The 13,303-nt window shown below is 28.4% G+C and overlaps 1 protein-coding gene and 1 long non-coding RNA gene across 2 annotated transcripts; one reads left to right on the top strand and one right to left on the bottom strand.

Moving 5' to 3' along the window:
- Positions 1 to 6,144: 6,144 nt before the first annotated feature.
- On the bottom strand, positions 6,145 to 12,373 carry LOC105256922 (glutamyl aminopeptidase). The gene is made up of 14 exons (XM_020029290.2): positions 12,109 to 12,373; positions 10,422 to 10,827; positions 10,107 to 10,254; positions 9,716 to 9,989; positions 9,417 to 9,587; positions 9,251 to 9,348; positions 9,033 to 9,167; positions 8,653 to 8,945; positions 8,483 to 8,568; positions 7,878 to 8,002; positions 7,490 to 7,711; positions 7,066 to 7,306; positions 6,839 to 6,968; positions 6,145 to 6,743 (listed from the first exon to the last, which is right to left on the bottom strand). The coding sequence occupies exons 1-14, from the start codon at positions 12,326 to 12,328 to the stop codon at positions 6,356 to 6,358; spliced, it is 2,937 nt and encodes a 978-aa protein (XP_019884849.2). The 5' UTR covers positions 12,329 to 12,373; the 3' UTR covers positions 6,145 to 6,355.
- On the top strand, positions 11,793 to 12,439 carry LOC112638105. The gene is made up of 2 exons (XR_003122879.1): positions 11,793 to 12,044; positions 12,136 to 12,439. It is a non-coding gene; the product is annotated as an uncharacterized LOC112638105 (long non-coding RNA).
- Positions 12,440 to 13,303: the final 864 nt, after the last annotated feature.

The following is a 13,303-nucleotide window of genomic DNA, read 5'->3' as shown; positions in this document are numbered from 1 at the left end:
CATTTATTTCGTAATTTTATTATGTCGTTTTAATGCTTTCCGTATCGATTCAACAGCCTGTATTCTATGGGAATAGTCTTTTATAACTTTTTTTGTCACGATTATATATCATTACATCGATATAACAAAGTGACACGTGTAATGTTTCTTTCATCATCTTATTAGGAAAGTTTAATCGAAGCTTCACCGAGAAGATGACAAGATTTTTTCTTATGCAAAGCGAGACTAATCGCACCTCATGAGAATTCCAGAGCTTTGTAGAGAAACATTATTATTTCATATGAGAGACTATGCATTTTTCTTATAATATACGATCATTAGGCAACTCAAGATTACTTGAAGAAAAGGAAAAAAACAAAGAAATCTGACTTTAATTCATAAGACTTGCGCTGCTCATTGATTTTGGACATGTAATTTTGTAAGATCATTAATCGAATCTCGATCAGTCTTCGCATTTCTTCTCTCAACGTAAATCTCAAATATTCCTTCCGCAATCTGAATCGAACGAGGAAAATTTTCTTTATTCAATTTTCTATTACAGTAAAGGGTGACGATTATTTCCTCGTGTCGGTCGTGTAATCATCCTCGTATCCTTAAATAAAACCATCAAATATTTTGCGGAACAATATAATACATATCAGCATTTCCCAGAAAAGATCTCTCCGAAAGAATCTCTGACGATAAGTAACGGCAACTCACCAACTTTTATGATCGCCGAATCTTTCGAAGGACTCTGAACACATCTGTAAGATTATCTCGCTAGTCGGTTGTATCAGCATATTCAACCTGTCCTTTTTTGATCGTTTGAGAATTCTACAAAAAACAATTACAGTAATTGTTGAGAAAAGATAACACGATGTCATTGATTTTTAAATCGATATGAAAAAACTCGAATAAAAGGGAGGAGATCTACGTGATATAAGATCAAACGACTGTGACCGGATTAAAAAATGAATGTGTAGGAGAACATCAGCGACGTTAGAAAATGCACATTTATGAATCAGAAACGAAGAAGAGTCTCAACAAAAGTTTCGCTTGAAATAAAAAAAGTAAGATTGCGAATTGAATGAAGCGAGAGATTAACCGGGACAATAATTTCACGAGCGGAATAAAATAAATGTGTAAGGGGAGGAATCTTAATCCTTTCGCTAAGTTTTCTTCTCTTTTATTACTTAGAAACTCTCTCGTGAAATGTAGAGAAAAAAATATTGCGCAGTTGACATTAATTGTTCTCGACAGTGAGCGGTGACTTCCTCTTGTCTCTATTTTTTTCTACGCTTATCAATCTTTCGGTCTACTGAATTCAACCCCCGTGGTGCCTCGATCATAATCACAAGTACGTGACGCACGAGCGCGTTTGAAGGGCACGCAGCGAACGTCAACGGAAAAGAAGATGTAGAGTCAAGTGATCTACTCATAGAGCATGCTCTATACCACGCATAGAGCAGCGCGCACGGTTAAATTATCTAAATTTTTATACTAGAATCTTAACACATTGTACCTCAATCGTGTCTGAATATACACATATATTAATCGAGTTGGAGCTATTTTAGAATGCGTGTATTTGCGGTACATTTGAGAGAGATTCTCCATAGAAGACTTCCATTTATAGAATTGCAGGATTTTCCTCGAAAACAAGCATCAGCTAATCCGTAGTACTCGTATGATGCAAAGGATTTTGCGAAGCAGAGGATTTGTTAATTGTATTGTATTTCCCTCTTAGAAAAAAATTTATTCTATAATTTTATACGCGTACATATATAGAGTGTTTGCAATCTCCATACAATATTTTAATAGCGTATTTTAAAAGTAAAGTAAAGTAAAAAATCCTAATAAAAATTTTAGCTGTAAATAAAGCTGTAATAGTTTTTAAATTATAAATGATCAAAATTTGCTAACAATATTGCGTAGAAATCGCGCGCTCGATGCATAACTACACATACGCACGTACTCTGACCTGTCTTCTGTTATTGATTTTTACAAATCAAGTGATATTGATTTTTACTAGCTGATTTTATCATTTCTTATGTATATCAAAATATTACGTCAGTCAGCTATAATATTAATAAATTATAAATATTGTAAAATATTTAATTCTTTCCTATAAATAATAATTTAGAAGATTGAAATTATTATATATAAATTACATATTATTATATATAAATTATTATACATAAATGGGAATATAATTATTATATATAAATGGGAATGTAAGGCTAATACATTTTTTATATTTAAAAAATGAAGTTTATTTTTTGGATCAGAGAAATGTTTGTGGAAATCAATTTATTTATTATCTGTTTTGTAAAAACCAATAACAGCTGACGTATCGATATCTGTGTAAGTATAGTTATAGGCCTAAATGAGCAATTTTATACAATATCAAATTTTCATCAGCATACAATTTAAAAATTATTATAGGCTTAATTTGAGGCTTTAATAGGCTTTTTTTATTAAAATTTTTTACTCCATTTATCTTTAGAATATATTATTAAAATATTATAAGATGTTCCTAAAGATGGTCCTAAAGATTCATTGATAAATGTTTGATCCAAATGATTTATTGCATAATACGCCTGATGCTAATCGAGCAACGCGTGCGCTCATGGAAAGACTATCAAGTTTGCACGAGCCTGTTTAAGTAAACAAGTTATTATATGAAAGTATACAGAGTATTATTTTCTCCTCTTTCTATCCCATCAATAATTAATAAAAACATAATATTTTTAACATAAGAGAAAAAGGGAGGATGATTTTTTCTGTGTTGTGTTTTAATTTCCGATATTGTATTTTTGTAATTAATAAAAACAATTTAATATTTAAAATTATAGAAAGATTAAAATTTCGATAATTATATTTATTTATGCCCCAGCACTTTCGATATTCTTACACGCTCTTATTAATTTCTCATACAATTCTATAACACAGTTTTACTAATAGAAAAAAATTGATTTTGAATTTGCCAAAGATTCTGCCACATTATCTAATACATATTTTGATAGAAGCGAGACTCTTTTTGCATGTGATAAACGTCAATCTATGATGACAAACTAGCACGTTTTTATTGAGCGGAAATGACGGCAGCTGCTAATACCGTTCGACAAAGTATACGAGTGGAGTTGTTCAAACTGTGTCAGAGACATATCGGGTGGAAATGTGACTTCACTTTCTTCATTTCTTGTTAAAAAAATTTGAAAGTATCAAAAAACGAAGAGCTCTCTTAAAATTTTTCGATAGCGAAATCAAAGTTACATTTACTTTATCATGAATTCAAAATTTCGAATGATATTCAAAACAACATAATCACTCTATTGATGGAGTTTTACAAACGAGTGATCACATTCTTTAACGAGATAAATCGTCATTTTAAATCTTCTCGATTTTCGTAAAGTCTATAAATTCTGTAAAATAATTGCATACGCAGAATTTTACACGCATTTTAATTATATAAATACTTAGCCTGTTGTCATCATTCTTCTTTAAATATATAATAGAGAAGCCCAAAAGAAAATTTTGTATATTTCATAAATTTCATGATAACAGCCTAAGAGCATAATGCATAGAAATGTCAACAAAATATTTTATTTGCGAGTAATATTATATCGCGAAAACGATGGCATTTCGTTGTCACAAGAAATTCATTCGTTTTATTCTCTGTGCGAAGTATCTTAGCTTTTTTAAAATGTGAGCTTCTCTTGAAGAGTATAGAATAGAGATAGAAAAAGATAGAGAGAAACTGTAGGGGCATATAAGTGGTAGGATGATAATAGAAAATTTCCCTTTCACGTTAACTTTCGACACTGGTCGATTCCAACGATCATAGTTGCAAAAAAAGGAGATCTAAGGATTTGTACGCAAGATGATAGTGCAAAGGACTATTGAAAAGATTTTGATTTGAAATTAAAGATTAAACGAAGGAAATCTGTAGTTAATGAGATTAAAGTGATTTATCTCATAAAATGAAATCAGCGTGTATGTCATGGATACAATCTCTCGTGTGTATGTGTGTGTTCCGCTTAATTATATAAATAAATTACAATAAATAAACCGTGGAATTTTTACCATAAATATTATAATTAGAATTTTTCATTTTCATTTAAACATTCGGAGCAATCGAGATAAAGAGCATAAATAAAGTTATTTGTAAATATAATAATATTTATAATAGTATTAATAATAATTTTCTCTGTAATATGTACACGCAAAATAATATCAGTATACTTTTTAAAAATTAAATAATCAATTTGATTTGATTTATAATTATGTATATGATAATTACAAAATAAAAGAGTATATTATATTATAAATATCGAATTTTATATATATATATATATATATATATATATATAAAATTCGATATTTATAATATAATATACTCTTTTATTTTGTAATTATTATATACATAATATATTATATACATAATATAATATATTATATATATTATATATATATATATATAATATATTATATTATATAATATACATTGTGTAATATAATATATTATATATATATATATATATATATATATATATATATTATTTTTTTATATGACTGATATAATTGTCAACGACACTGTTATTCTTCAGAAAATATCTTAGTTAACAGCAATGTTTCATACATTGAATGCAATCTCGTAATTTCAACATTTTCCTTTCATTTTAATCTTAAGCAATATGCTTTTGAGTAAAATTAGCAACATTCGGATATACAGTAATATATCTCGGAGATAATATTACGAAATGTCAAAATACTCAAAATAATATTACAAAATAATATTCTCATTTGATAAGAAATTTAATTATTTTTTTTAAATTGGTGTCTCTATGGTTGCAGTTTCAAATTAATTTTCAATTATCGTTCTGTAAATAATTGGTATCTCATTGAAGAACTATTATATCTTCAACATTTTCTCACAGCATAAAGAATTATAGAGAATAAGAAAGTCATTTCAGTAATTTGAATTTTACACAATTGTACATAATTGGATCAAAAGAAAATAATAATTAATATATTATTAAATAATTTAAAAACAACTGATAAATTTATTAAATAAAGTAAAATTTGCGCGAGAAAAATGTCATATACAAATACATATATAAAATGAAATCAATATTATAGAATTTTATAAAGGATGTAAAAAAATGCATAGCTTTATTCTTAGATGAAAAGCTATATGTATAATAAATACATCCTTTAATAAAAATTGGAGGTAGATGCATATGAGTGTATATATGTGCAAGTAAAAAATATTTTTTTCCGCAATATATTATTCCGATTAAAAACGGTCATATTATTTGCATAGAATTGCGGAATTTTAATTAGTCGTGCTTAGCCAGCATTTGCCGAATGCCATGTCAGCATTGGAAATGTATTCCTCCATTTACGTTCACATTAAACCTATATATATATATATTATGATTTGAAGTCTTATATACGAGTTTCGTGTGTTCCATTCCGTTGGAATTGAAAAACCGCAGCTTTTAATAGTATAAATAGTATAATTTTTTGATAGTATAAATAGTATAAAACAGGAAATCACATTTATATGATTTTTCATCGCATTCTTTGCAGTAACTATAAATGTATATTTTACTATAAATATAATTTCGCAAAAATTCTTTTATCACTGTCAAATGTCCGTTATCTTGTAAAATTTATACAGCTTTTGCGCATAATTATCTTAATTATTACTAAAAATAAACTGAAAACAAAGCTTTTTTGCAATAAAGTTTGTAGTGCACGCGCACATCTCGAACGCAATAAAATTTTTAAAAAAATTTTGATGTAAAAATCAAAGTTTTATGATTATTTTTACTTTATTAAGAATTTTTCTGCAAATACCCAAGATATTAAAAATAAGATGTGAGTGTTTGCATGTGTGTGTTGTTTTCACAATACATCAAGAAAACTTGCGCTCTAAATTATCCTATTTACGGCAATAATCGACCAATCGAATGTACATTAAAAGAAAAATAGACTCCAATATAATCGATCTTATAATAGATTCGACCTTCAGGAATTTTCATGTGCGATATTTTACAGGACAATTCACAAGATCCAAAACTTAGGAAGGGAAAATAACTAATTAACTATATAAGAGAATTAGATTTCATCATAAAATTATACTTATATTGATGTGTATTTTTAAGATTTTATATAAATATATTATAAAAAACATGCTTCGCACTTAATATAGATTGATATTTTCGTTTAACATATCCACACTGCCACACAATAATTGAAAAAGAAATTTATGTGTGCAATATTATTAAACTTCAAATATTTCTTCTTTCAAAATGCTTCTTCCGTGTTGAGATATTTTTTAGTATTTTTATGGTACACATATCCTCTGAATTCATTTAAATACATATCCTGAAGTAAAATACCATTTCATCCATTCATCGATTTTAGGAGGAGCTTCAGAAAGCCATTTAATGTTCCACGAGACAGTCTCGAGAGCTTTGGCGCGATTATTCGCACCAGCACCAGCCTTAGGATATTTTGCGAAGAAAGCGTTCATTTCTTCCAATTTTGTTTCTGTGGCAAAAGATTTTGTAATGGCCGGTATAAGTTGACCGAGATATCGGTCATTCAATGTGTATCTTTCCACTAAAAAGTCCCAGTTATTACGCACCCAATCCCATACCAACAATGTACCATCGGGATTTGTGGAAATCATAATCAAACATTTCAAGAAATCTTGAGTGCGAACAATTTTCTCATCGCGAGCTTTATCGATGTATCTAATAAGAAAAGTAAAAATATAATATTACTTCGACTATGATTATATAATTTTGAATAAAAAATATTGTGATAATAAATTTATTAATATACTAACTCCTTTAAGATCGTACTACTTTTTACGCCTGCTAATCCCTTCATCAATTTATTTTTTTCTGTAGGATCGGTTTCATCTTCGAAGAATTGAAACATCGTTGGCCATTTATCTTCATCAATTTGTCGCATACCTATGACAAATTTCAAAATCAAAATCAATCGAAATCCAATTAAAATTTTTGATACTTAAGTGATATAAAGGATTTTAATGATTATAGTTAGACTAACCATAGTAATAAACTAATTCGCGAATATCAGGATGTGGCATTTTTTTAAGAGTAAGCCAATCCATAAATATGCGTTTAGCTTCTTGCAAGCATTCAGTATGTCCCATGGCACATGCAAGTTCGAGTACCGATATACGCACTTCATTATCAATACTTGTAGGCAACAAATCATCTTCCACAGCATCGTTCACAGTCCAAGTTACATCTTTGTACATCTTCTCTAAAATTTTTAATGCGAAAACCTGAAAACATTATATATATATATATATATATATATATATATATATATATACATAAAACATTAGATATACATATACATATATTTCGTGTATATATATACGCGCGCGTGTGTGTGTGTGTGTCTATGGAGGTGTAAAAATAACTTTTGTATCGAAAAGTAACATTTTAACTGATTTTTTTATTACCTGAAATTGACTTGCAGTAGACGGCCGAGTTACGGGGAGAGATTTTAATAAGGTATATATTTCTATCATTTTTGAACTTGCAATTGCCCATGGAATAGCGTGATATTCATGGCGAAACATAAACAGAGTTATAGATAACGTGACAAAATAATCTATTTCATTAGCTGCTGCTAGGCTATAGAGATCATCTAAAAGATTTGCTCGGTCCGCTATCGATAATCTCTGCAATAGAAAGAGAAATAATGTAAAATATGTAGTAAGAAACATTTGAAGAAATTAATTTAAAAAAAAAGTTATAAAGATAACGCAAAATATTATATCGATTTACAACATTTACAAATTATATCCTCTTGCTTATAATATATTAAATGATAAAGTAAATAGTTACCGTAGGATGAGTTCGAAGTAGCTCTTCAATTGGTTCCCATTCTGTTCCATAATTAACTCGATAATAACCAACTTGATTCACATTAAGTTTTATCCATTTGGTATGTTCATCAACTTCAATAACAACTGTGAAATATAAAATTATATAGAGAAAAACTTAGATAAATGGACTTAGAGAGATGGAAGATTTTGTATTATTTATACATATTATACATATTCCCCCCCCCCCCCCCAATAGAAAGAATAAACTAAATTCAAATAAAATTGACATAATCAAATAAGAAATTAAAAGATAAGATTATAACTAATAAGACTATAAAAAAGAATGAAAATAATCAAAATTATAAATCTTTAAAGTTCTAATATTTAATATATTCTTATAAGATTATTGTAAACATTATTGTATCACAAAACAAACTATAGAATGAAAAATAATCAATTACTTATGAAGGAAAATATCAATCACTAATTAAATTCGTCATTAATTTAATATCAAAGAAATAGGAAAAGAAAAAAATAAGGCATCTTTTATAATATGTAAATTATAATAAAATCAGGAGAGGGGGGGGAGAGGGAGAGAGAGAGAGAGAGAGAGAGAGAGAGAACCTTGATCCGCATCCTTATCAAACCATATAAGAGTGGATATTTCGTTTCTGTTTGTAATATAAGTAATAGGCACAGTCCAACGATATCTGTAAATAGGAAAAAAATATTGTAAAATTATTGTTAAGTAGTTTAATAAGTTCCTGTTATTAATTCGAAATAAAATAACTTACTTATAATTCGATTTCGAGGGATCAAAACTAGCATTTGAATCGCTCAAGAATCGTTTTTGAGTTAATACAAATTTGTTTAATTGTCTTTCTACATTAATAACAGGGTACCCTTCTTGTCGTAACCAAGTATCCATTATATCTGTTATGTTTAGGAGGTCGTTTGTGGTTTGCAGAACTTTAAAAAGATCCACCGTTTGCGCATTCCGATATGCATACTTATCCAAGTAGCTAACAATGGCATAATAAAAATCATCACCAATAAAGTTCTCCATCATGCGAATTATAGATGCTCCCTAGAGTGAATAATAATTTGAGTGAAAGTCAATAGAAAATCAGTGACAAATATAAAACTATTATTAAGCAATGTATTGTAATCACACTTTTTGATAAGAAATTTCATCAAAAAATGAAGTTATCTCATCTGGATTTTTAACATTTTGAATTATAGGATGAGAGCTCAATTTTGCATCTGTAACCATTACTTTATGGATTACATCAATAGAAAATTGGTCCATCTGAAAAAAGAATTTATTTATAAATATTTACGTTTGAAATATTTATTAACATTATTCGATTTAATTGCTATCACAAGTCTTACATATTTCTGGTTCGGTAAAATTTCATCTGCACTCTTATATGACATATATGTAGCAAAACCTTCATTGAGCCATAAGTCGTTCCACCAGGATAAAGTAACTAAAAAGAAAAAGATATATTTTATATTTTCATTAGAGAGTATTGTGTTATTGATTGTAAATATTTACCAAGATTTCCAAACCACATATGAGCTAATTCATGGCAGATTACATTAACAACATTGCGCTTATCAATAATAGAGTTGTTGCGATCATCATAAAGAAGTCTTGTTTCTCTAAAAGTCACTATACCCCAATTTTCCATAGCTCCAGATACAAAATCAGGGATAGCAACCATATCTATGCAAAGAATAGAGAGACAGAATAATTTAAGAATTAATTTATTGAAATCTTTAAATATTCATAACAAATCTATTTTTCCATTTTTAATAAATAAAATACCTCCTTTATATATATTGTACACTTACCGAGTTTCGGTAGTGGGTAATCTATTTGAAATAATTTTATATAATATTCTATAGCTTTCACACTAATTTGCAAAGGAAATTCTCTCTTTTCTTTTTCTTGAAGTTTTGTGCTGTAAATACTGACTGGAAATTCTCGGCCTTTTAATCCTTTTGCTGTCATTTTCAATTTTTCCATGTCACTAATAATAAAACAGGCTAGATATGTTGACATGGGTACAGTTTTTGCAAATGTTGTTGTCATTAGATTATTTTTTGGTTTATTATATTCTATATTCTAAAACAGAAAAATAATTTCACACTAAGGATTAAAAGGATTTAAAGGATTTAAAATAATTTTTTTTGGAAGGCAATTAATATTGGCAATTAATATTGCTTAAAAAGATTTGCATACCTCTATGTTCATATTGGATAAAGCATGATAGTTGTCCTCCATAGGACAAACTAATTTTACTGAAAATTCTGCCTTAAAATTAGGTTCATCAAAACATGGAAAAGCTTGTCTAGCATACGTTGGTTCAAACTTAGTAGTAGCCATATATCTGTCAATATAAAATGTAGAAAATTATATTTATAATATGCACTTTGTCATTTCACAGTATTTAAATAGAAACTGATTAAATGTATTGTAATGTTTGTATATATCTATTGATGTAACAACAAGTTATTTGTTAATAATATTACTTGGTATGTTTTTTTATTTTCCTACCTTTCTTTACTATCATACTGATATGTGCTGGAATAAAATCCAACTATTTTATTTTTAAGACTTCCATCAAATTCTAGGCTCAAATTATATAATCCTGATTTAAGATCTGTTTTAGTTGATATCACAAAAATTTCATATTTTGAAGGATTGCTGATAGAAGAGATTTTAATTTCATAATCTTCTTCTAGACCATAAGTTTTTAATTCCACAGTTGTAATATTAAGGTCCTTTTGATGAAGAGCTATGGTCCTTCTATCATCAAGGACATCAATAAGGATAGTCACTTTTCCAGAAAATGTTTTTTGTTTGAGTTTTGGATGCAAGAAGAGATCATATTGTATAGGCTTCACTTCTTTTGGCAACCTAAAGCTTTCATACTTATCAGTCATTGTATGCTTGTTCAAATCTAAAAAAAATGGAGCTTATTATTTTCAGAGATATACATAACATATTATACATGTAAATATTAGTGTGTAATCTAAAAAATGGCAATTTCTATTTAATTTGTATTGTTAATCTCACACAATTAATTGATACAATTAACGAGGGAATGTAAAGTCGATTTTTTTGTAACAAGAGTCGACTACTGATTGAAACTAGAAGTTAAAGAGGAACATGTGAAGAACAGTACATTTTCAGAAAGCGATCAATGAGAATTGTTTATGATATAATATTTAGAACTGATTTATTGCACAAATTATCATGTAAAATAACGTGCCATCATATGCAAAGTGTCATTTTGTAACACGCGATAAGCTGATAAGATCAGCTGATCACGAAGCTGAAGCGATTAATCCGCTCACTCGTTTAAATTTAAATAACTATATATAATTAATAATTGAACTTTGAATTTTTGCCATAACAAAAAGCTCTATTTGACATTATGGAAGTAATCTCTTATAAGAATTTATTGATCACATGTATATCTGTAATATTCGATTAAAATTAAAATTAAATAGTTCGATTAAATAATTTTGTTGATAAACTCTTCTGAAGAATTAGTACAATGTCAAGTAATTGTCAACGAAATGTATGTTTGGAGCAAGTTCAAGATGTGGAACTTTAGAAATGTATTATAAAAATTCTTAAGATAAATATATATATATATATTTATTTATTTATTTTCTATTATATTTTCTTAAAATTATGTGCCTCGAATCTAGGTAAAAAAAATTAAAAAGGAAGATATAAATTAATCTATCCATCGCTGTGAGAAACTGTTAGGCAGCAGTAATATGTTTGTCTTCCAGAATCCTAAAGGTCACGATACATAACAAAATTTTGGTCATACGATCATTCCATACATACTGTAATTGATTGATTCATGTCCTAAAATTTTTTACGTGTTATAATCTTGAAGTTTAAAAAAAAACTTTTGTCACTGTTTAAAATAATATTCGGAAAACAACTGAATACATCTGCAAGTATAAGTATACGCTTTTAAATTTACCGCCAAGCGATCACGAGACTTGCTGCATCATCAGACCCGCAATCAGCTGGTCGCTGCTTGTGTAAATAAAAAGTTGCGCAAGTATAGGGAGTGCAAAATAGTTTGCTAAACGCATTATGATCATAGCGAGCAGCTACTATTGTTGTTTCGAATGGAGGGAGTTTGAAATACAGGTAAAATTAATAAGAGAAACATTGTAATTTACATATTGTAACAGAAAATTCTTTATATTCTTACCGTATCGATAATTCGTCGCCTCGACAGCCTGATTCAGTAAAATGACCAACGTCGCCAAGCAGATGCAAATTAAACTCAGAATAAAGCAAGCGCCGCAAGTGAAGCAAAGGAGTGCGGAAGTGATGTTTTTATAACGGAATAATTTTGTTGCCGTCGACGATGCTGTCTCAGGACGATGTGCGCCGCCTTTCGACTGATTCCCAACTTTGTTATCATCCATCGGATAGCACACGACGGGGGATGCCGCGTAATTTAATTGCGTGTAATTCACCACATCAAGCGTCAAGCAAACAGCTCTTAATACTCAACGAAAAACCTATCAACAGTAAAAGATACAATTGAAATACATGTCAAAGACTAAAAACGCACAATTAAAATGCATGTCAAAGAATAAAAAAACGCAACTGTAGAAAGAAAAAGAGAGAAAATTCTCAGGATTTTTAGATTGTCCAAAATAATCGATCTTGATAATGTTATGGTTGAAAAAATTCGTAAAAAATTAAATTGACAAGAATATATTATTTTTTTATTTTAAATAAAATAAAAATTTTATGTGAGCTCGTTTTCTCTCGTGTCTGTGAAGCTGGCACGACAATCTATAAATTTAAAAAAAATACTAAGAATTCTGATAGCAGTTTTCATTGTTCTACAGTTCCTGATAAAAATTAAAAAGAGTTCCATTCTTTATATTAAAAATTCGAAAAAATGTCGTGCTTCACGAATCTGGAAAGCTCGATTTTTTAATATAAAGAATGCGGAACTCTTTCTAATTTTTCAGGAACTGTAGAACTATGAAAAGTGCTATCAGAGCTTTTAATATTCTTTTGAGATTCGTAGATTGTCTCGTGCTTGCTTCACACAGATATTTTTCTCTCACAAAAAGAATTAAATTTAATTAAATTAAGTTATTTAAATCAGTACAAACAAAAGAGGCCAAATGTCTGTATGATATTTGAATACATTATTCGTAGTATTTATTCTCAACAGAAGTTTTTTCTTCGACTCTGCTTCAACTAATTATTCATTCAATTATTCATTGTCCAGATTTAAAATTTAGTAATTTTTATTTTCTGTTTACAATCTCAATTTACTTTAATTTTGAATAAAATTAAAGAAAGAAAGAGAAAAAGAAGGAAAGAGAAAGAAAGACATACATGGTGTAATAATATTAATTAATAAGTACTTTTGCATATGT

This window comes from Camponotus floridanus, unplaced genomic scaffold (genome assembly GCF_003227725.1).
Source record: "Camponotus floridanus strain SB8 unplaced genomic scaffold, Cflo_v7.5 scaffold246, whole genome shotgun sequence".
Lineage (NCBI taxonomy): Eukaryota > Metazoa > Arthropoda > Insecta > Hymenoptera > Formicidae > Camponotus > Camponotus floridanus.
This window is presented reverse-complemented; position numbering and strand designations above follow the sequence as displayed.

Coding starts and splice junctions, on each gene's coding strand:
- LOC105256922 (XM_020029290.2), bottom strand. CDS start 12,328: ATGGATGATAACAAAGTTGGGAATCAGTCGAAAGGCGGCGCACATCGT. Junction 10,828..12,108: donor GGCGACGAATTATCGATACG/GTAAGAATATAA, acceptor CATTTTTTTTAG/ATTTGAACAAGCATACAATG. Junction 7,307..7,489: donor CTACTGCAAGTCAATTTCAG/GTAATAAAAAAA, acceptor TAATGTTTTCAG/GTTTTCGCATTAAAAATTTT.